Source organism: Mobula birostris, chromosome 19 (genome assembly GCF_030028105.1).
Source record: "Mobula birostris isolate sMobBir1 chromosome 19, sMobBir1.hap1, whole genome shotgun sequence".
Lineage (NCBI taxonomy): Eukaryota > Metazoa > Chordata > Chondrichthyes > Myliobatiformes > Myliobatidae > Mobula > Mobula birostris.
In genome coordinates, this window is record NC_092388.1 from 19,642,221 (window position 1) to 19,667,796 (window position 25,576).

General features: G+C 40.6%; 1 protein-coding gene across 1 annotated transcript in view; it reads left to right on the forward strand.

The window, feature by feature from the left end:
* Positions 1-25,576, forward strand: part of LOC140212461 (inactive ubiquitin thioesterase OTULINL-like) — a 56,540-nt gene that overhangs the window by 25,942 nt on the left and 5,022 nt on the right. Inside the window, exons 2-7 of the mRNA XM_072283288.1 lie at positions 2,352-2,508; positions 5,765-5,787; positions 5,893-5,984; positions 15,749-15,898; positions 19,373-19,498; positions 23,003-23,272. Of these exons, the coding sequence (XP_072139389.1) occupies positions 2,352-2,508; positions 5,765-5,787; positions 5,893-5,984; positions 15,749-15,898; positions 19,373-19,498; positions 23,003-23,272 (818 nt within the window). The remainder of the gene's footprint in view (positions 1-2,351; positions 2,509-5,764; positions 5,788-5,892; positions 5,985-15,748; positions 15,899-19,372; positions 19,499-23,002; positions 23,273-25,576) is intronic.

A 25,576-nucleotide genomic window follows, 5' to 3' on the forward strand; every position in this document is an offset into this window, starting at 1 on the left:
TGCCTGTTAAGCTGCTGGTGCTTAGGGCAGCAATGAAAGTCCTCCATCTCTGTCTGACCATACTGTCGCACACAGGTAAAGGAGGATTCTCCATTGCTGGTTCTGCAACAATTTCTTTTGACCAGTCAGGATTGTTAACCCTGAGCTGTACCCCCAAACCTGGAGGACCGGTGGACCACTCTCAGTCTGGACTCTACCCTTTGACCTGTTTGGCATGGGTGACCCTGTCAAGAGCCAAAGCACAAGGCCCTGACTCTAGCCAACATAGCTCTCCAGGTCACTGAGGCACGCAAGCTGCCAAACATTATGACAAATTTATGGTCCTCTTGGAGGATTTGATTCCAAACAATTGACTAATTAATCATTATAGAATATCCTTCTTGTGCCTCCCACTCCCTCCCCTCTCCCTTCCCCCTTTCCCACCCATGATTCCCTCTCCTCTGCTCCCTTCCCACTGTCAGTCCACAATAAAGACCCCTATCATCACTCACATACATCATGATTTTTTTTGCGGCAGCAGTACGATGCAATACATAGAATTACTACAGTATTGTGCAAAAGCCTTAGGTAAGCTAGCTACATACATGAGTCTAAGGTCTTTGCACAGTACTGTTTTCACAAAGTTCTATTTTTTCCCCTGTAAATACCTGCAAGAAAACAAATCTCAAGGAAGTATGTAATAATATACACTGTAAATGTACTTTAATAAAAGTTTTGAATGAATAAGCTCTGGCTTCTAACTGGGTTGAAGATGACCTGGGACCTAGGTCATCTGGCATTTATAGGATTCCCTGTGAACGCCGAGCAATGTATAATCGGTCAGACATGTATAATGTATGATCAACACAGTGGAAACCAGTACAGGAGGTGTATCCATTCGGGTTACAGGGAGAAATCGGCGGTAGCAGAAAAATCAGTAGAAAGATGAGCAAACGACTATCAGCATCCTCTTAATGCAAAGCTCAGTCATGGGAAACGGTTCAAGAATGCACTGAAAACCATCATGAAGAAACGTAGCAACCCCACTGGCTCCTGCAAATCCTTAGCTCGTGACTGTTCAATGTGGACATGGAGAAAGAAACCGCTTCAAGTAAAATATCACAAAATGCTGGAGGAGAGAAAACCAGAGCTAACCTCCTGGGTCCTTTCATTAAAAAGAACTATCATCAGAAATGTTACTGACCTGAAATGTTAGTTCTGTTTCTCACTCTCTTCCATTACTAGCCGACCTGCTAAATACTTCAGTTTTCTGCTTTTCCTTTGGTTTTCCTGCGGATGCGGATTTTTTTTTACTTTCAGAACGGTTTGAAATTCTGCTTTAGACAGAATCACTTAATCAAACATACATTTGATTGAGTCCTGTCTAGAGCATTGATTTTTCAGATGTGACAGTAAAACACAGTCGTTTTTTTTTACCAGCTCAGGTGAAGATAGAGAGCCCCATATGCTAGTTGCATCGTGCTTGACCAACTTCATGAGATTATTAATTCATGAGTCAGTTAACTCTTTACTGTTTGTGGAAATTACTTCAGACAAGGTCTAGGTAGCAACACTGAGCAGACTTGAAAAGTAATTTGTCAATAGGAACGTAAAAATCTACAGCACATTACAGGCCCTTCCGCCCACAATGTTGTGCTGACCATGTAGCCTACTCTAGAAATTGCCTAGAATTTCCCAACCGCATAGCCCTCTATTTTTCTAAGCTCTGTGTACCTAACTAAGAGTCTCTTAAAATACCCTATTGTATCTGCCTCTACCACCTTCACTGGCAGTGCATTCCATGCACCCACCACTCTCTGGGTGAAAAACTTACCTCTGACATCCCCCTTGTACCTACTTCCAAGCACCTTAAAACTATGCCCCCTTGTGTTAGCTATTTCAACCCTGGGAAAAAGCCTCTGGCTATGAACACGATCAAAGCCTCTCATCATCTTATACACCTCCATCAGGTCACCTGTCATCCTCCGTCAATCCAAGGAGAAAAGGCCAAGTTCACTCAACCTATTCTCATAAGGCATGCTCTCCATTCCAGGCAACATCCTTGTAAATCTCCTCTGCACTCTCTCTGTAGTATCCACAACCTTCCTGTTGTGAGGTGACTAGAACTGAACACAGTACTCTAAGTGGGTCTGACCAGGGTCTTATAGAGCTGTAACATTACCTCATGGCTCTAATTTGGAGAGCGATTCAAAACTACAGAAATAAAAAGCAATATGAAATGATTGTTCACTATGAAGCCATAATTGTTGACTTTTTGAGCAATTACATTTTCTCTAACCTTGAAGCTTTTGTACTTTTTCTGTTTTTAACGAAAACACTTCTCAAATTGCTGATCTTGATTTCCCCAATAGAGGCGAAGGTATACTCGTTAAGTCAAGCATTCTCCTGGATTGTCAGATGGACCTGGAAAAAACTGCCAAATCCATTCCTTGTTGGAATAGCAGCAATTTTGTTAAGTTCGTTGTTTGTCAGAACACCTTACAAATGGGTAGGATATCTCCTAAAATGGTAAGTTTTACTGATTTTAACTGATGTCATATCATATATCATGCTGTTGATCTGGGTAAATCTTTCCATGTTCTTTTTTGTAATCTGCATTCCTTTTTTTTCTCTCTCTCTCTTCCTTCATTCCATGTTAGGTTAGCAAGTTGTTATCTCAGTACTCCACATTTCGACTATATTCTCCTCCTGCCATCTCCTGAAGGCCGTTAATATGAAGCTCTGAATATACCTGTCCTCAAAATGAATTCTGCCTGAATTCATGATGATCCATAGTTATAATTCCAGGTAGTAACAATAAGAAAAAAAAGCAGAGTAATTTCCAGCAGATGCTTGCAGGAGTTTGTCCTGCTAAACTTCACCCTTGAGAATAATGCTTTGCCATGTTGAACAGCAGCACCCATAAGTATACTACTACGACTCAGGCCTAGGGGGCCGGCGTCGGGCCCTTCATAAGTATATGATATGTATAAAAGTTAAAGAACATAATGAGGCATGAGTTGGCTGTGGTAGACACCTAACTCCTAGATCTCCAAACTCCTAAACCTGGGACCCAGTATCTCCCTTTGCAGCTGGATCGTGACTTCCTGACAGATGAACAGTACTCAGTAAGGATAGGTAGCGACACCACCAGTACGATTATTCTCCACACTGGAGCCCCTTGAAGCAGCATCCTCGGCTTCCTTTCCTACTGCCTATACCCCCATGGCTGCGTGGCCAGATTCCGCTCCAACTCCATCAGCAAGTTTGCAAATACAGTAGTAGGCCGTATCACAAATGATGATCAAGTTCAATTTCATTGTCATCTGACTGTACGTGTATTTACAACTAAATTGAACAATGTTCCTCCGGATCACAGCGCACTCACACAACATAATCACACACAGCACATAAACCAAAGCATTGTACTGTAAATACGTTGTTAAAATATACCTCTAATTCAAAATGCATGCAGCACAGATAAGCAGTTAACAGTAGAGTCTCTGTCCTAGTGATGAGGCCTGAGACCTTGTTGGTGTCATGACAACAACCTTTCCCTCAGTGTCAGTAAGACAAAAGAGCAAGCCGTTGACCTAAGGAGGCAGCAGTGCACACATGTTTTCATTAATGTTACCGCAGTTGAAACAGTTGAGAGTTTCAAGTTCCTAGGAGTGGACATTACCAATACTCTCTCCTCATCCAACTCACCAGCACCTTTTATATCTTCAGGAAGCTAAAGAAACTTTAGCCCCTTTGACACTCATTAGTTTTTATCAAAGCACCACATAAACCATCCAATCCTATGCATCACAGCTTGGAGTAGCCCATGACTGCAAGCAGCTGTGAGATGTGGACACACCTCAGCACATCAGAGAAACTAGCCTCTCCTCCATGGACTCTGTCTGTGCTTCTCGCTGCCTCAGTAAAGCATCCAGCGTAATGAAAGGTTCCACCGACCCTGGACATTTTCTTTTCTCCCGTCTCCCATCAGGATGAGTACATACCAGACTCAAGGACAGCTTCTAACCCACTCTTACAAAACTATTGAATGGTTCCCGAGTATGATAAGATCGACTCTTAACAACATAATCTACCTCATTGTGACCTTGTGTCATACTGTCTACCTGCACTGCATTCACTCTCATCCACATTTTATTGTTGTTTTACCTTGTACTACCTGAATATACAGTTGTAATGTATTGAATTTGTGTGGACAGTGTGCAAGATAAGTTTTTCCACTGTACCTCAGTACATGTGGCAATGATAAACCAATTTACGGATTTAATTTTACAGGGAAACTGTATTAACAGATATAACAAGGTTAAATTTCTTTGATGAATTAATATAGTTCACAGCAACAATCAGCTTCTTTAAGGGCCAAAAATCCATGGCTAATAAAACAATTTAAAATATAGTATTAGATCAAAGGAAAAGTAAAAAGGGAAAATATCAACTAATGTGGGTCCCTTACAAACTGAAATAGTGGAAATATTGAATGAAAACCATCTTGAAATTGTGGACAAAACAAGAGGTGAAATGTTAGCATTATGTTTTGGTAAAAAAGGACTAGGAAAATAAATGAGGCTGAAAGTCTATTAATCCCAGATCTTGACAGCCTGTGTTTTTAGATTTTGATGGATGTCACAATGGAGCTATCAATGCCCTGGGTGTTGTCTTCCAAAATCCCACAGATGGATTCCAGAATCCAGGATTAAATGAGTGGTAATGGAGCACTTTATACTTAAAAATTGGATTGGATGGAGTCAATTTGATTTTTGAAAGGGAGAAAGTTATTTTGAAGGTGTGGTTAGCACAATAAAGAAACTGTTAACCTGTGGGTGTGGTGTATATTCATAGAAGGCCTGTAGTTAGAGGCTAGTGAATGAGTGGCATGGATTGAGTTTAGGTTAATGATTGAAAAAAAAACAGTGGGAACAAGTAGTTCATATTGGATTGGAAAGTTCTGACCTGTGAGATTGATGCTGAGGCCTCAGTAGTTTAGCAGTGGTCCAGATGCAGCTTTGAGCCCCACCATCCCAGTCCGTTCAACAGTAGCCTGCACAAGCAACCACGGCGTGCTAAAGTCATGAGATGATTGATTGCTGGGGCAAGCAGCACACAGAATGAGTGGACGTCTTTTTTTGATTTTCAAGAAGTTGCGTACCTATGAGTACAGACTGAAGCAGCAAGATCTCTGTAACAAGTCAGTACTCTGCAAGGTTGTATTAAGCTGGACACCATTATATCTTTGTTTTTGAAAAGTATTTAGTTGCTGAAAATATTCTGAGAAGAAAATGGCATCAAAATGCTGCTGCTATGTCAGTATCTTACTGACATTACATCATGCCTCAGAAATTCTTTTGTATAGTGTGAAGGTGTACAAAATTGAATTACATAGAAAATTCTATTAAAAACAATCATTCTAGCAGTCACACTGATTGCTAAGTCAACTGTCACCAGTCCCAGTCCGTTCAACAATTGCCCTCATAAGCAACCTTTTTGCTCTAAAGTCATGAGATAATTGATTGTTGGGGTAGTGCCCACAGGAAAATGATTCTCAGGGTTGTATATGGTGACACATATGCACTTTGATAATAAAATTTACTTTGAACTTTGTTACTTTTCTGCAGAATTATATGCTACTGCTGTTGCATTTAAAAAAAAGTGCAATGGATGCTCTGATTCCCAGTCCATGATTTTCATTTGTAATGTTATATGCACCTTTTTATAAAAAATGTCAACTATTTAGAATTTAATATTTCTTTCTCCCATTTTACTATTACAGGCCGTTAAGGATAAGAAACAGAAGTAAGAGATAATTTATTCTTATATGTTCACTTCAGTATTTTCTTGTGATTTCACTCCAAAGATTAAACAGTGGATTAATTTCTTCTGCCCCTTGTTTTGACTCAGAAAACAGTTCTGTTGGTCCGTCAACAGATCTCTTAGAATATGCAAGCATCGAATGGAAGGGAGGTACCAAGCAAGCTGAGAAGATGAAAAAGGTAACAATGGTGCATTTAACTCCACTGAGACATCCATTCCAAAAGAGCTGCCTTTTGGAAAACAATGGGCTGGATTATGCGGGGTAACGTGTTGGTGCTGCTCGTGTTGGTTCAGATTCAGACTTGTGCTTGTATAAATGTGGAAATCTTTAGCTTGCTTGCAGTTCACAAATGATTTCTCAGCTGTGCTCTGATAGAGGAGCTTAGGACTATGAGGCTACATCAATTCCCAGCACATATACTTGGCAACACAAGTAGACAGGGTGATAAAGCATATGGCATATTTTGCCATTATTGGTCGAGGCATTGGGTATGAAATTGGGAATAAGACCATAAGACATAGGAGCAGAATTAGGCCATGTGGTCCATCATGTCTGCTCTGCCATTCAATCATAGCTGTTCCTTTTTTTCCTCCTCAACCTCATTTTCTGGCCTTCTCCCCATAACCTTTGATGCCATGTCCAGTCAAGCACCTATCAATCTCTGCCCTAAATACACCTAACGACCTGGCCTCCACAGCTGCATGTGGTGACAAATTCCACAAATTCACCACCCTCTAGCTAAAGAAATTTCTCCATATCTCTGTTTTGAATGGACGTTTCTCTATCCTGAGGCTGTACCCTCTTGTCCTAGACTCCTCCAACATGGGGAAACATTCTTTCCACATCTACTCTGTCTGGGCCTTTCAACATTGAAAAGATTTCAATGAGATCTCCCCTCATCCTTCTAAATTCCAGTGAGTACTGACCCAGAGCCATCAAACGTTCCTCATATGATGACCCTTTCATTTCTGGAATCATCGTTATGAACCGCCTCTGGATCCTTTCCAATGCCAGCACATCTCTTCTAAGATGAGGAGCCCAAAACTGTGTACAATACTCAAGGTGAGGCCTCACCAATGCCTTATAGAGGTTCAGCATCACATCCCTTGTATTCTAGCCCTCTTGAAATGAATGCTAACATTGCATTTGCCTTTCTCACCACCAACCCTACCTGCAAGTTAACTTTTCGGGTGTTCTGCACAAGGACTCCCAAGTCCCTTTGCATCTCAGATTTTTGGATTTTATCCCTGTTTCAGAAAATAGACTGCATATTTATTTCTACTCCCAAAGTGCATGACCATGCATTTTCCAACATTGTATTTCATTTGCCACTTTCATGCCCATTCTCCTAATCTGTCTCATTCCTTCTGCATTCTACCTGTTTCCTCAACCTACCTGCCCCTCCACCAATCTTTGTATCATCTGCAAACTTGGCAACAAAGCCATCTATTCCATCATTTAAATCATTTATATACAGCATACAAAGAAGTGGTCCCAACACCAACCCTTGTGGAATACCACTAGTCACTGGCAGCCAATCGGACAAGGATCCTTTTATTCTCACTCACTGTCTTCTTCCAATCAGCTAATGCTCTAACCATCTTAGTAACTTTCCTGTAATACCATGGGCTCTTAACTTGGTAAGCAGCCTCATGTGTGGCACCTTATCAAAGGCCTTCTGAAAGTCCAATATGTGCATCACCTCTTCCTTAACAATTGACTCTAACATCTTCCCAACCACTGTGGTCAGGCTAACTGGTCTATAATTTCCTTTCTGCTGCCTTCCTCCTTTCTTAAAGAACGAAGTGACTTTTGAAATTTTCCAATCTTCTGGCACCTTGCCAGAGTCCAGTGAGTCTTGAAAGATCATTTCTAATGCCGCCACTATCTCTAATGCTACCTCTTTCAGAACCCTAGGGTACAGCTCATCTGGTCCAGGTGACTTATGTTCTTTTAGGTCTTTCAGCTTTTTGAGCACCCACTTCTCTTCCTTCACACAGTACAACATATGGCACACTGCTAGTGTCTTCCACAGTGGAGACTGATGCAAAATACTCATTTAGTTCATCTGCCATCTCCTTGTCCCCCATTATTATTTCTCCTGCCTCATTTTCTAGCGGTCCTATATCCACTTTCATTTCTCTTTTATTATTTTCATACTTGATAAAGCTTTTTTTTTATCCACTTTGATATTATTTGTTAGCTTGCTTTCATGTTTCATCTTTTCCCTTCCAATGATTCTTTTAGCTGCTCTCTGTAGGTTTTAAAAACTTCCCAATTCTCTATCTTCCCACTAATTTTTGCTTTGTTGTATGCCCTTTTGCTTTTACAATAGCTTTGACTTCCCTTGTCAGCCACAGTTGTACTATTTTGCCATTTGAGTATTTCTTTGTTTTTGGAATACATATGTCCTGCACCTTCCTCATTTTTCCCAGAAATGCACGTCATTGCTGCTCTGCTGACATCCCTGCCAGCATTTCCTTCCAACTTACTTTGGCCAACTCCTCTCTCATACCAATGTAATTTCCCTTACTCCACTGAAATACTGCTACATCAGACATTACTTTCTCCCTGTCAAATTACAAGTTGACCTCAAATCATGTTGTGATCACTGGTTCCTAAGGGTTCTTTTACCTTAAGCTCCCTAATCGCCTCCAGTTCATTACACAACACCCAATCCAGTATAGCTGATCCCCTAGTAGGCTCAATGACAAACTGCTCTAAAAAGCTGTCTCTTAGACATTTAAACAAACTCCACCCTCTTGAGATCCATTACCAACCTGATTTTCCCAATCGACCTGCATGTTAAAATCTCTCATGGTTATCATACCATTGCCCTTTTGACACGTCTTTTCTATTGCCTGTTGTAATCTGTGGTCCACATCCCAGCTACTGTTGGAGGCCTGTGTATAATTGCCATCAGTGTCCTTTTACCCTTGCAGTTTCTTATCTGAATCCACAAGGATTCAACATCTTCTGATCCTATGTCACATCTTCCTACTGATTTGATGCCATTCTTTACCAGTAGAGACACACCACCCCCTCTGCCTACCTTCTTATCATGTTGGTTGGGCTGTATCTGGAGTATTGTGTGCAGTTCCTGTTGCCCCAATACAAAGTGTGGAACTTCTGGAGAAGTTCACCAGGGTGCTGTCTGGATTAGCGTGCACTCACTATCAGGAGAGATTGGACAAACATGGATTGTTCTCCCTGGAGTATCTGACCTGCTACAACTTTATAAAATTATGAGAAACACAGATAGTTGGAGTCCTTTTCCAAGTTTAGAATGGTTACTTTCTCGAGGACGTAGCTTTAAGGTGAGGGTGGGTGAATATTTAAAGAGATGTGCAGGGAACTTTTTTTCTTAGATTAGTAGGTGGCTGGAATGCACTGCCAGGAGTGATGGCAGAGGCAATCAAGGCAGCACCAATTAATAATTAAAAGGGACCTCGTGCTTTCCTAGCACTTGTGACAAATAACCTCTTCTTGGGCTTCCAGCTGGGTGCAAGTATCAATTATAACTGACGTTTCGATGACCAGCTCTGCCATCTTCATCAGGGATGATGCCTGATTTCTGATGAAGGTGGCAGAGTTGGTCATCAAAACGTTGGTTATGATTAATACTTGTAGCCGGCTAGAAGCCTGAGAAGAGTGTATTCATTTAACAGGCATTGTACACAGGCATGTTAACATACAGGGATTGGAGTTGAATTCATTTATTATTGTTACATGTACCAAAGTGCCGGGGAGTGGAAAATCTTAGTTTTGTATGCCAAAAGATAATTTTTTTATAGCAATGATTGAGGTAGTTCGTCCATCGTTGTCGTCGATGATGACCTCGACACCACTGATGGTGTCGAGACTAGCGCGTGATTTGGATTTAAGTGAGGGAGAGTCAGCCTCACTCTCTCTTCCCAATTCCCATCTGGATCCAGTGGCAAGACAGAGTCGAGACTGCTGGAGATGGAACTAGGCGCAGTGGATGACCAGGACGCCTTCTGTGTCTTGTCCTACTCTACACGTTCCACGACGCTTGCAGAGACCACCTTCTTGACTGTTTGGACCTTCCATTGGTCTCGTCCGCTCAATCTGCCAGAGTCTGTCTTCACATGCTGGGATAGACAACTCCCTATCTCACCGAGGGTTTGAGACCTGTTGGCTACCCTCACCTGCTTTAGCCAGCTTGTCGAAGCCGTTGCTCGGGGTGTGGCCGCTGTCACAAGCAAACAGCTACGGGGAGCCACAGGTGAGAGCTGAGTGCCAGGTTGGGACCAAAGGTGGACAAACCGCCCTGAAAAGGATGCAACATGTTCCCCCACCAGAGGTGCTACCCTCCCTGACACCCCATACAGCCCATTGAGGTAGTACAATGGAAAACAATAACAGAATAGTCTACAGTTACAGAATAAAGTGTTACAGAGAAGATGCCATGCAAGCAGACAATAAGGTGCAAGGCCAGAAAGAGGTAGATTATGGGGCCAAGAGCCCATTTTATTACACTAGGGGGACTGTACAATAGTTTTAGAACAGAGGGGTATAAAATGTCCTTAAACATGCTGGTAAGCGCTTTCAGGCTTTTGTATCTTCCTCCCCACTCCGCGCCCACCCCACCAATACAGGGGAGAATAAGGAAGACTGTCCGAAGTGGGCAGGGTCTTTGATTTAATTAGCTGCTTTAATGAGGCATCAAGAAATGGTGTACATGACACTGTATGAGGAAGGAGAATTGGGGATATTGATCATGTGCAGGCACAAGGGAGGAGTTTAATTTGGCGTCATGTACAGCACAGAAATTGCCGTCCAAAAGGCTTATTTCTCTGTTGTGTGGTTCTGTATTCTGACTTAATATTTGATCTGTTGCATGGAGCTCTCCTCCATTAATTTCACTGGAGGGGAACAACTGCTAGCATTTAAGGTCAGTGTTGGTATTTTTTAAAGTTATTTTTTAGTTATTCCATTTGTATTAAAGTGTTTTTAGTTTTTCATTTCAATTTTCATTATTTGAAAGTGAATAATAATTTCCTAAATGATTTTGGAATAACTTTTGAATGTTTTCATAAGTCACAAGTATTTAAGGATTTTAATGTCCTTCTAAAATGGTGACTGTAGGTTAGCCAGCTTTCAAAGCCTTTTTTCACCACTTCTGTGGGTGAAGCTTGTTCTGCCCCATTTGTCCCCCAAGTCCACAACCTCAACCCTAATAACAGAAGGCCTAGAATTTGCCACTATGTCAAGAGTTAGAACTTTTCTTAATCTGCTGAAACTTGCACCAGGTGTCGATCTTTATTTTTGCTGCCGACTATAAATTCTGAGTCAATTAGTGTGTAACCCTTTCTCAGTTAAATTGTGAGAATGTGGTCACCGGCAATGACAAGAATAGCAATTTTTAGTTTTGAAGTTCTGCTTTGTTAATTTTGCTCATTCAGAATCCACTTAGTTTATCTGGAATTGGGCAATCAATTGGACTACTGCACTTCACATTATTCTGTATGTCGTACTTGTACAAAAAATTTATTTTGCTTTCCTGGTTGGCTAAAACTTAAGTAAATCTCCTATCGGGGAAAACTTAAACAAGAAATTTTGCAGATGCTGAAAATCCAAAGCAACACACAGAGAGTCCTGGAGGAACTCAGCAGGTGAGGCAGCATCAATGGAAATAAATAAACAATTGATGTTTCAGACCAAGACCTTCCTGCAGAACTGGAAAGGAAGGGGGAAGATGTTTGAATAAAAAGGTGGGGGAAGGGGAAGGAGGATAGCTGGAAGGTGATAGGTGAAGACAGATGGGTAGGAAAGGCAAAGGGCTGGAGAGGAAGGAATCTGATAGGAGGGGAGAAAGGGAACGAGGAGGGAACCCAGAGGGAGATGATAGGCACGTGAGAGATGTAAGAGGCCAGAGTGGGCAATAGAAGAAAAGGAGACGGGGAGGGTAATTTTTTTTTTTAACTGGAAGGAGAAATTGATATTCATGCTGTCAAGTTGTAAGATACCCAGACAGAATATAAAGTGTTACTCCTCGCCCTGAGGGTGGCCTCGAGACACGAGAGGGTCCATGGTCTGAAATGTTGGAATGGGAATTGGAATGAAAATATTTGGCCACTGGGAAGTTGTACTTTTGGTGGATGAAGTGGAGCTGCTCAATGAAGTGGTCCCCCAGTTTATGACATGTCTCACCGTGCCACATTCAGGAGTGCCGGACACTAAAGACAACCCCAGCAGATTTGCAGGTGCAGTGTTGCCTCTCCTGGAAGGACTGTTTGGGGCCCCGTGTGGACTTGAGGGAGGGAGTGAATGGGCAGGAATAGCACTTGGGCTATTTGCAAGGGTAAGTGTTGGGAGGGATGAATGGACAAGGGAATCACAGAGGGAGTTATCCCTGTGGAAAGTGTTTGGGGGGGGGGTGCCCGGGGTGAGGTAAAGGTTTGTTTGGTGGTAGGATCCCTTACTCTCCCATATCTATAAATTGATGAGAAAATATTGAGGAATTAAATATTTTTCCCTGAAGATGTATTTCTAATGGTGCTCAGTTGAAATGTGAAATGTTGTTACAGTCAAAGTTCCAATGACTGTTGACCAATGCTGTTTTTTTTCCCTGAAAGTGAAACATTTTGTTTTGTATCTATCAAGTACATGGAAATCATTAGCCAGTTTCTGAAAAGTATTTTTAAAACAATTTTAATTTAAAATTGTGCAGGAGGTATATTCCTAGATCTCTTATAATCTTTCTTAATATTTTCTCTCCAATGCTGATGATTAAGTCACTACTTGTTAAATCTTAAAGACCATGAACAAAGTTTGATACTGTATTTAGCTACTGAATTTACCTGTATTTTCAAAATTTGTCAATCTTTTGAGATCAGAATTGCAATCCAATTTTAAGACATCAAGTATAGTGGGAATGGAATTACTGTAATTTTTTTTGTAAGGTATGATTTAGTGTTGAGTTTTAGGAGTTGAAAATTGTATGGTACATTTTCCAATATCTTCTTTTAACAAGTTTCTATTGTGAATCACAATCAGGTTTAATATCACTGGTATATGTCGTGAAATTTGTTGTCTGCAGCAGCAGTACATTGCAATACATAATAATAGAGAAAAAATCTGAATTACAGTAAGTACATATATAGATATTAAATAGATAATTTAAATTTGAATTGAATTTATTTCTTACATTCTTCACATACATGAGGAATAAAAATCTTTACGTTTCGTCTCTGTCTAATGCACAATGTGCAATTTATGGTAGTTTGCAAGAAATAGTATGTACAACAGGACAGTCAATATAACATAGAAATACAATTGTATCAGCGTGAGTTAATCAGTCTGATGGACTGGTGGAAGAAGCTGTCCCGGAACCTGTTGGTCCTGGCTTTTATGCTACGGTACCATTTCCCGGATGGTAGCAGCTGGAACAGTTTGTAGTTGGGGTGACTTGGGTCTCCAATGATCTTTCAGGCCCTTTTTACACACCTGTCTTTGTAAATATCCTGAAGAGTGGGAAGTTCACATCTACAAATATGCTGGGCTGTCTGCACCACTCTTTGCAGAGTCCTGCAATTGAGGGAAGTACAATTCCCATACCAGGCAGTGATGCATCCCGTCAGGGTACTCTCAACTGTGCCCCTGTAGAAAGTCCTTAGGATTTGGGGACTCATGCCAAACTTCTTCAACCGTCTGAGGTGAAGGAGGCGCTGTTGTGCTTTTTTTCCACCATACAGCTGGTATGTGCAGATCATGTGAGATTTTCAGAGATGTATATGCCAAGGAACTTAAAGCTGTTCACCCTCTCAACCCCAGATCCATTGACGTAAATAGAAGGTAGCCTGTCTCCATTCCTCCTGTAGTCCACAACCAGCTCCTTTGTTTTTGTGACATAGAGGGAGAGGTTGTTTTCTTGATACCACTGTGTCAGCATGATGACTTCTTCTCTGTGGGCTGCCTCATTGATAAGGCCAATCAATGTTGTGTCATCAGCGAATTTAATTAGCAGATCGGAGACACAGTAATGGGTGTACAGAGAGTAAAGGAGGGGGCTTAGGACACAGCCCTGAGGGACACCTGCGTTGAGGGGCAGAGGTGAGGGAGCCCACTCTTACCACCTGCCAGCGATCTGACAGGAAGTCCAGGATCTGGCTGCACAAGGCAGGGTGAAGGCTGAGTGCAAAAATAAAAAAAAGTAGTGCAAAAATAAAATTTTTAAAAATAAAGTAGTGAGAAAGTGTTCATGGGTTCAATGTCTATTCAGAGATCTGAAGGCAGAGGGGAAGAAGCTGTTCCTGAATCGCTGAGTGTGTGCCTTCAGGCTCCTGTACCTCCTCCTTGATGAAGGAGAACAAGGCATGACCTGGGTGATGGGTCCTTAATGATGAACGCCACCTTTTTCAGGCATTGCTCATTGAAGATGTCCTGAATTCTGTGGAGATTAGTGCGCATGATGGAGCTGACTAAGTTTACAACTCTATGCAGCTTATTTCGATCCTGTGCAGTAGTCCCCACCCCCACCCCCATTCCGGACGGTGATGCAGCCAGTTAGAATGATCTCCACGGTACATCTGTAGAAATGTGTGAGTGGATTAGCCTTTTTAATATCTAGCTGAAATCTGCTGGATCTTCAATATCTGACAATGAAAAAATATGCGGATTAAACTTCTATGATTATAACCATGTTGCCTTTCTTACTACATTAGTTTGTTTTGATATCCTTGAAATGCCAGTCATTTTCTACTCTCTCATTAACTATCCATCGGCAACAGAAAACTCTACCAATTCCATGAGCTACTCAACAAGATTGATATACTACTGCTCGATAAAATAATTTTTTAAACTTAGAATCAAGGTATAGAACACATTAGTCTATCTTTAGCAGACCTGTGACCCAGTCCTGCATTTTATTTACGCTAAACCATAATGTCAGAGTGAAATGATTTTGCTATACACTGACACCTAGTGACCCTCAGTCTCATGACAGGGCCCAATTCAACAATCAAACAAAAATGAGAGTTTCCGAAGGAGTGGGTCCTGATCTACCAAAGTGAAACACAATGGAATATATCTATGCTGCAGGGATTACCCAAGTTTAGTGTTTGTACAAAGTAGTCCTACTTTCATGTCAGTCCTAAACTTATGCAGCCTAAATGTACTGTTAATAAATATACAGTAACAGTTCAATTAAGAATAACTGTCAGTGATTCTTTCAGTGAAATAACAGAGGTGAAGATGGTCAAGTATGATTATATTTGCATTGTAGTGTGATACTTCCAAATATTAATATTGCATATGATCTGTTGAGTAATATTTATATTTATGACAACTTAGCACTGAATTGTGTACATTATGAGACTAGAATGCAGGGAAATTAAGAACTATTATTGATAAATCTACATGTTCGTAGTTCAAAGTGGTTTGATATGTCAATACCATTCATTAATTTGGCGCATGAAATTTAAATCCTACTCTAGTGTCCCCCTCTGCAGAATATGATAACTGAATAAGTATAGTAACTGATTGAAGAATAGAGATTTAGGTGTTTGATTAGTATTGATATTAAGGATATTAAACCCACATAAAGCTGCTGGACCTGACAACTTGCATCCCACGGTTCCTTTATAGGGATAGTGATGATTTTAGGAGTCACTATCAAAGACCTTTGATAATTATATTTTAGGAATCACTATCAAAGACCTTTGATAATTATAATGTGATTCGGAGGTATCAACACAAGGTAAAATACATGAAAATCTCTGCTCAGATGCTCAATAATTGTACATGTAGGACTGAGATTGATTGGCCTAGGACAGAATGGGAAATTGAGTGGCATTAGGGATGTACCACTGCATCAGGAATGATCTTTTGAACAGCAAAAGGAGTTGTATGCACTGGTCCTGTTTCTAATTCTTTGTTTCTGAAATTTGACAATGATGTGGTCCAATTTCTCTGTTCCAGGCTTATGAGGATATTTATTTGGTGCACCACATTAAACACGTCCGAAGAATCAGAGGAGATAACTACTGTGCACTGAGGGCAGTATTGTTTCAGATTTTCAGCCACGGTATACCTCCTCCAACATGGATGAGGGAACAGGACATAACCAAGGTAAATTGAAGCTTGCAAAGGACACATGTCAATTCCAAACTGTGGTATGGCTCAATGCATTGATATCCCTGAAAAATTGGCTCAACTCCCATAACACCATTTATTCAATATTTCAAAATGAAAATATGATAGTATTCACCACCATGATTGGGTAGAGGTACAGGAGACTTGGATCCCACACCACCAATAGTTCAGTAACAGTTATTACCTTGTGACCAGCAGGGAAAAGGGGATGAGGAATGGTGAAGGGGTGGTGGGCATTACCAGAAATTGATGTTCATGCCATCAGGTTGGAGGCTACCCAGGCAGAATGTAAGGTGTTGCTCCTTCACCCTGAGGATGCCGATCATGGCACAAGAGGAGGCCATGGACTGACATGTCGGAACAAGAGTCTTTCCTCTCCCTTTCCAGTCCTGAAGAAGGGTGTTAGCCTGAAACGTCAACTGTTAGATTAGATTATGAGGACACTCAGTCCTCGTTTATTGTCATTTAGAAATGCATGCATTAAGAAATGATACAATGTTCCTCCAGTATGATATCACAGAAACACAAGACAGACCAAGACTAAAAAACTGACAAAAAACCACATAATTATGACATACAGTTAAGACAGTGCAAAGCAATACTGTAATTTGATAAAGAGCAGACCATGGGCACAGTTTAAAAAAAAAGTCTCAAGTTCTGATAGCCCATCATCTCACGCAGATGGTAGAAGGGAGAAACTCTCCCTGCCATAAACCTCCAGCGCCGCAAACTTGCCCATGCGGCACCCTGGAAGCACCCGACCACAGCCAACTCTGAGTCCGTCCGAAAACTTCGAGCCTTCGATCAGCCCTCCGACACCGAGCACCATCTCTGCCAAGTGCTTTGACCCCGTCCCGGCCGCCGAGCAACAAGCAAAGCCGAGGACTCAGGGCCTTCCCCTCCAGAGATTCTGGATCACACAGTAGCTGCGGCAGCGAAACAGGCATTTCAGAACTTTCACCAGATGTTCTTCCGTGCTTCTCACGTCTGCCTCCATCAAATCAGGATTGTGCACGGCATCCTAGTTCACAAATACAGATATTCATCACCGGAGTGGCCGCTGCGCGCTGCATCACGCCGCCATCTTCTCCTGTTTATCCATTTCTATAGATCCTGCCAGACCCGCTGAGCTCCTCTAGTGTTTTATGTGTGTTTCTTTGGATTTCCAGCATCCACAGAATTTCTTGTGTTTATGGCTTCAGCCCCGACCATCCTGCTCTGAGCAACAACCACCTTGGGTGGCGGACTGATCTGCAACTAAGGACATATTCTGACTTCCAGTTACTACATTGTGAATATTTCATCATACAAAGGACATGCATTTCATACTCCCCAGAGGGAGTAATATTTTGTGAAGCAGTGACACCTTCACAAGCTTTGAACAGTTTGTTTGGATCCATATTAACAGCAGTCTGACCTTCTGTGGCAAATCTCTGATCTCCACTTCAGCACAAACCATTGGATGGCTTCTGTTTGTTCCACAATAAAATATGAGACTATGGTTAGGAGCACTACCTGACCCTTGGATCGATAGGTGGGGAGAATAAGCTGGCTACTCATTCCAGACATTAGGCAAAGGTGTATGCAAGCTGGAATTGGACTTCATAATGATCATCATTTCATCATGGCTTTCAAACAGTCTTGAAAATGCTTCAAGCATCTTGATTTTCATCCTTCTTCAATTGATGGCCCCATCAAAACTTTCACCTGGGGGCTCTTTGGAGCAGAACTCGTGTGCAATCTCTTTCTCGAGGGAACTGCCACATATCTTTAATGCTTACAGCTGGACACACGCGGATTTTAAATTTGCAGCAAATGAATGAATTGTAAGCACTTGAGCTTGTGGTTAAGATTCCAATCATGTGACAGATCATCAGTGCTTGGCCCTCATCACCCTGTAGGATTTCACATCTTGCCCACATGAAAGAAAAAAGAGAAGAGGTTAGTAAAATGATCACGGGAGAGAGCATTAGAGTTATGAGTTTTACGCTAACATCTTGTAAAGTAAAAGGATTTTTCAGACGATTGGGTGTGAAGAAACTGTCATCCTTATCTCTGTTCAACCATTGACTATGGATTCCAAATCCTAACAAATATCAGTGTTTCCCATCAGAAAGACAGTGAGCCATTGGACTCAGTCCTGTCCCCTACTGGCAAGGGTTATGTATCGTCTTTTCCTGTAAGATGTGTTACAGAGTTTTTCGCTATGTTTGATTAACAGGATGCGATAGCTAATGGATCTAGATGTCAAAGTACATTTCTTATCAAAGTATGTAAATAGTATATAAACCTGAGATTCGTCTTCCCCAAAGACAGCCAAGAAACAAGGAAACATCGTGAAACATGTTCAAATGAAGCATTAAGCACCCAACGCACAAAAAAGAACAAATCACACAAACAGCAAAAAAACGAGCAAACAACACAGAGAATATTAAACATCAAACCACAGAGTTCTTTAAACAGTCTAGAAATGATGATGAGGTTAGGAGTGTAGATAAAAGTGTGCGATTGCAATGAAATATACAAACGTTAGAGATTTTTGGTAGGGAGAATGATGTATTTGCAAGGATCATTGTGAGATTACTGGTATGGTTGATGGAAGATAGGATTTCATGATGCATCATCAAATCCTATCACACTCACGGGAGCTTGAACATTTTGTGCCTATGTCTTCACATCCCTGGCAGATCCTTCTTCATTGTGTACATGGGAGTCCACCTGGTCCCCTGTATGAAGATAACTGCTCTCCTCAGCACTTGCATTGAACTAGTTCAATATGTTTTGTGAAAGTATGTCTCATCACATTGACTGTACAAAAAGTGTGACTTTGTTAATATCAGCTCTGTGGATGTCAGGTTGGATACATGTGAGTGTTTATTTGTTATCAACAACATTGCAGTTCTGCAACAATGACTTTAAAAATACTACAAATAACATTTATGTATTAACAATTGTGATACTTGTGACAGTGCAATGACACTAAAATCAAGTCCCCACAAACAGCATTTATTCAGAAATTTGCTTCTGTGCAATACATAATGGGTCCCATGGACAATTGTGATATTTGATCCATCAAGTCCTGCTTGTGCAACAAATATGGTTAAGTGTCTGGGAAGGTTCTTGCTCACCCAGGTCATTGTATATCAAGCAGTAGTAAATCAAGGTAACTGGACTTGCTGTGTTGTCGAGAAGACGTTTTGCGTCTCATCTGAGAGGCTTCTTCGGTTCTAATCAGTTCTAATAGTTCACACCTCCATTCATGCAAAGGTAAGACTAATGACTTTTTCATTACATTTACTTGATGTCAATATAGTGAAAGATTTTCTGTGCAATTTTCTATTGAAAAATTACATTTTCTTTTCATCATTATTCCTGTACTCCATGAACATATTTGACTTGTAGCTTAAATGTAAGATGAGCAACTTGTAATTGATAATCTTTTAACTTAAGTTCCCAGAAAAGATATTTACACATGGCTGTAACTGGATACAACAATACAGCTTTGGTCCTGAGAGATACACTGGGAACAATGTTTTCAGAAAACTGCGCAAGTACCTGGAAATTTTCGAAAGCCAGGTAAGTGTGAGAAGTACACTTGGTCAATTAAATAAAGAAAGGACTTGTATTTCTACAGAGCCTTCTCTCTCCCTATAACCAGTTAACTATTGTTAGTTAATTTTTCAGTATCTGTAGTTTCATTTGTTTTGTCATCACATTTAGCAGCCAAGAAATTTAAACAGCAATCCAATGACAGTCACTTAAATGGATAATGAATGTGTTTAGAAGGAACTTTGTGGATGTCACCCATCAGTGCAAAACATAACCACCAATGAATGTAGAAAGATTCATGATCAATTATGCTCATTAAGAGTTACAACTGTTTGATACTTTATTTCAAGCTAATAACAAGTTGAAACAAAGCTGGTAATTTGAAATGTCTGAATTTAGATTTTTAAACTCTCAAATAGATTACAGTGTGATAGATGGCATGAACATTGACTATTCTAACTTTCGCTAATGCCCCACCTCCCCCTCATACCCCATCCATTATTTATTTATATACACACATTCTTTTTCTCTCTCTCCTTTTTCTCCCTCTGTCCCTTGCCCATCCTCTGGGTTTTCCCCCCTCCCCCTTTTCCTTCTCCTTGGGCCTCCTGTCCCATGATCCTCTCGTATCCCTTTTGCCAATCACCTGTCCAGCTCTTGGCTCCATTCCTCCCCCTCCTGTTTTCTCCTATCATTTTGGATCTCCCCCTCCCCCCCACTTTTAAGTCTCTTACTAGCTCTTTCTTCAGTTAGTCCTGACGAAGGGTCTCGGCCCGAAACGTCGACTGTACCTCTTCCTAGAGATGCTGCCTGGTCTGCTGCATTCACCAGCAACTTTGATGTGTGTTGCTTACACTGTGATAATCGGATTTGTATATAAATATTCCCAGCCGTTGTTTTTTGATTTATTAGCAATTACTTTAATGAATTTTATTTCTAAATGAGTAATTTGATACCTTTTGGATTTAAATGTCTTCTGATTTCCAATTATTATCTCTTAATTCTATCATCAAGCCTCCTTTGCTGTGCCTTGCTGAACTCACATTGAAAATTCACACGAAGTATATTTTCCGTGATCAATAGATCACAATGGTCCTCAAACTTGTTAACTATAGATTGAGTTTTATTAATTTATATTGTCTGGCTTAATTAGTTGATACTATACTAAATAAATTTTAATTGTATCCTCTTTTACAATGTCTACCCATTGTCAATATTCACTTGATCTTTTGTGTCTTCACAAATATTCACAAGTACAAAAGCAATTTGTAATTATTTTGTACTTTTTGCATGGGGAAAAATGTAGCTTAAGGGACTTCACGGAGGTGTATCCAAAAATAAAGAAGCAGAACCCCAACAATAACCACTCATCATTTGAAAATGACACATCTGAAAATAGTCCTTTGGGTTATGTAATCACTTTATGCCCCTGGCTTTTTGGAGCTGATCATTTTATTTTGTTTCCTGATCTAGAATCATCATATGAGTTGGATCAGAGCCCATATTCTTGTATTCAAAAAAAAGTAGCAGCATTGTAGCAAATTAATTGCTGTGTAAAAAATGAACTTTTGAGTTGTCTCTCACTCAGTAATAGATTATGGTACACCATCATGCTCAGGGACTGTTTGCAGACATCCCACCCTGCAAAAGCTCATTTCGGGGAGGTAGCACCATCAATTTGCGGGAGACTTCCGGGAGAGGTGGGATGTCTGCAATAGAGTAGCTCCTTAGCAGCCAGCCAGCTAGTTTAAATAACGTTAGCTATGCTAATGAACGAATGACACCTGGTAAACTCACCTCAACATGTCTTTTACATTTTAACCCACCATGGGCAATAGAAAAGTCACTGTTGCAAACAGTGCAGTGAGCAACACTGTCATTAGTTTTGACCCCTTTTAGGCAGGGGTACACTTTAGGGTGGTCTGGGGTGACGTACGTTTTATATTTTCTTTTTTTGGAACACCCTCCCATGGTGCGCACGCGTGCGCTCTCTCTCTCTCTCTCTCTTGCTCTTTCTTTCTCTCTCTCTCGCTCTCTCTCTTATGGTCACTCTCGCTTGCTTTCTCTCTCTCTCACACACTTGCTTTCTACCTCACTCGCTTGCTTTCTCTCTCGCTCGCGCTTGCTTGCTCTCGCTCTCTCTTGTGGTCGCTGTCGCGCTTTCTCTTTTGCTTTCTTTCTCGCTCGCGCGCTGTTGCTTGCTTGCTCTTGCGCTGTCTCTCTCTCCCTCTCGCGCTGTCTTGCTCACTCTCAAAAAAATTGATTTCTGTGATATTGTATATAATTTGCGGGCATCAGGGAGCCACTATTAATATGCGAGAGACTCCCGAAACTTCCGGGAGAGGTGGGATTCCTGTGTTTGTCCTTCTCCTATCAGGGAAGAGACTACACAGCATCCACACCAGGACCACTTCAGTCCAAAACAGTTACTTTTGCAAGCTATCAGGCTGGTTAACACCCCACTCATTAACCAACCCACCCTACTACCCCCAAACACCACTACATACACATCGCCTAGCGTCACATTATGTACATAAATCAGTTTATGTACATAACAGTTATTTGTACATTGGGTTTTATAGGTTTGCTTTTATATTTTTATTTAATGTGGGTTTTTTTTTGTTTTTAAATTGCATTCTTTATACGTATTGTGTGTTTTTATGCTGCCTCAGTTCTGAAGTAACAATCATTTCATTCTCCTTTGCACTTGTGTGCTGAAGGGTGACGATAAAAAATCTTTCATCTTCTAATTAGGAAAGGAAACAGCAATCGTGCTTGCTAAGCTCATCAGGATAGCTGGTGGGGAAAATGTTACATTGAGCTGTAGGATAGGCTGTTCTGAGGTAGGGTTAGCTAAATTCTGCATCCTGATGGGTAACATTTCTGAAAATGAGCCCTTTTCCCCAGCAGCGATCTGCTTGAGTATAAAATCTTACCTGCCCACTGCTAATATTGACCTAAGCCCAAGTACATATTATTTTTGTTCTATTTCTGACTATCACCATAATCAATGTCATGCCAGTGATCTGTTTGAGCTGGCATACGGTGCACAAACTAAACTAGACCTGAATATTTTATCAGGACGTACATACAACCTAAGCATGTAGCTATGTCCTGTCAGACTCCAACCAAGTAGCAGGGTTCTATTCTCCATTAACGTCATACATATTTTGAAAATAATTTCTATTCTGATGTCACCTGTAAGGAGTCTCTAGATCCTCCCTGTAGAATGTGTGTGTTTACTCCAGGTTCTGTGGTTTCCTCCCACAGTCCAAAGATATAACCATTAGTAGGTTAATTGGTCATTGTACATTGTCCCATGATTAGGCTCGGTTTAAATTGGGGTTGCGGGGTGGCACTGCTCAAAGGGCTGTATCTCAATAAATAAACATTTCTTTGTTCTTCGGCTAACATGGGACTTTTGTATTTGTATCAGTCTTCTGGATGTCTTAGTTTATTATGCTTCATAGGTAAATATTTAAAGCAATTTGTTCTGTTTTGATGAACAAAATCTATTTTTTTTTATTCTAGTGGAATAAATTTCACGGAATTAAAGACCAGGAGAAAAGAACCAAATTGTGTCTGGAGTTATTTAGTGAGCAAGAAGCTGAGTACAAGATGTATGAAGCTGTAAAATTTCTTATGTTGTATACAGTATTTGGGCTTCATGAGGACATAAGAGATGGAGAAGTTGTTCCTAGCTTTTGTGCCCTTTTCTTTGCCCGAGATTCCTCACCTGATCCTCTGAGTTTTATGATGAACCATCTGAACCACGTTGGTGACACAGGTGGACTGGAGCAGGTAAGTAGCTGTGAATGTGGCTGTCTTCCCATTTTTGTTATTGATGTAAATAGGACATTTTCGTGGGCCTGCGCCTGCACCTGCGTTTCAATAGCACCATCGTATGGCCAATATAATATGTTCAATAAATGGAATGCTGAGGCTTGGGGACAGTAATTGGCTGTTTTATAATGTAGTGTCATAACACCAATATTATAATTATGGATAATACTTTTACCTCATTTCAACAGAATAGCATCCGTATACTGGGCTATATCAGAATAATTGTAAGTCACATGAGACGTGTAGTTGCAACTCGAACAAACCAATGCTGTTGCTGTCGACCACATGGGTAGTTATCCTTGTATGGCGCGCCCGCCGATCAATCCAATAATAACGTTGCAAATACACAAAGAAATGCATTTGATCCTTTATTGGCAACTAGCAAAACATACTATTTTGAAGCAGTGAAACTAAACTAGTGATAGTAAACATACTGTACTTGAGCGGCCAACAGAAGGTGTGACATCCAGTGGTCCCCAGCTCTAAACCGGTGAGAAGAAAGCACAAATCCGTTACGAAACCCTTCACTTTTACCACGCCCCTGCCTACATAATAAACACGCAACACTGAATACAATGCAGATAGAAAAAAGATGCATGGATCCTACAAGACCCCTTGAATAACAGCATTCTAATGATCTACTTTGCATTGGTATCAAAGCACAAGCAGTTCAGTATTAGATGTTGAAGATGGCTGAATACACTTTGTAAGGGATCATTTAAATAAGTTCACAACAAATTTCATGTCACATGTCAGTAATAATAATTCTGATTCTGATTAAATTTTTGTCTGTTTCAGTAGATGAAATGGTACAAATGGATAACATTTCATTCTCCATTTCAGTACCTTACGCCTTAACTAATTTCCGCTGCTTAAATATGGAACTCATTAGATATATAGTACTGTACAAAGTCTTAGGCACATGTTTACCTAGGGTACCTAAGACTTTGCACAGTACTGTATATTATGCCTTTCCAGTCACCAAACAACACTTGTACTACTGAGCTAACACAAAGCTAAGTACTCTTATTTCTATTTCCCACTTACCTTCCTATTTTAACCAATACAGAGTTATTTGTAAATGTCTTGGGACTCTAGATATAGATACCTAAGAGTTCTGGACAGTACAGTAATAAGTACTTTTGTTTTGAAATTAATATCACGTAAAAAGCAGTATGCTGAACATAGCTATATGGTTCTTTTGCTCAGCTAGATCCCCCTTCTCTTTCACTCTAGGAAATCAAAGATATTCTCATAATAATCAAAAATGACCAATTTCCTCCATGAAGCCTTTTACTTTAATCACCTACTCTCAACTTGAACAATGAATTTTTATGGAACACATCAGAGTTGCTGGTGAACGCAGCAGGCCAGGCAGCATCTCTGATGTGTGTTGCTTGAATTTCCAGCATCTGCAGAATTCCTCATGTAATGAATTTTTATCCCCAAGTCTGAGACTCTTTGTTTAACTGTGCTCTCAATTTGTCCTTGACAATTGGTACCTTCTCACAAATACTTCCCACTGTACTGACCCATGATGTAGTTTGTAATCTTTTTCTACCTCATTTTTTTTCCTCAGTGAATTATTTGACTTTCTTTTTCCTAATTGCTGAATTATTTAAATTCCGACTTTAACAATTGCTAAACTTGGCACTAGATCCAGTTGTTACTGATTCCCTTTGTTTACACAGAATTGTGCATCCTTTCAAAACTGTTTTTAACTTCTACTTCATCAACATTCCTTCTGTCAATCCTTGTACTAGTCATACTCCTATATCACAAAAACAGGTCCTTTGACTCATCTCGTCTCTGCCAACCTACACTTACCAATTTACATTAGAGTGTATTTGTCTATGCCTTGCCTATCCATGTGTGTCTAAATTTTTCTCAAATGTGATAATTCTATTTAATCTCTGGCAGCACAGTCCAAATTATACAAGTTCTCAGCACATACTAGGATACACATTACGTGGGGAAAAAGATTTTTACTATCTACCCTTTCTATGTTATATTATGTATCTTGTATTTCTATCTAGTCATCCCTCAGCCTCCTTTGATCTGGGGAAAACGAGCCCAGCCTATCCAGTCCCTCCTTATACTAAAGCCCTCCAACCAGGCAACACCTTTGAGAATTTTGTCTGCACTCTTCCCCAGAGCAAACACACGCTTCTGATTGTGTTGTGACCAGACTGAGCACAACACTTTCTGCAAGTCTGGCCTAAATAGTATTTTGTAAAATTGCAACATAATGTCCCAAATCTT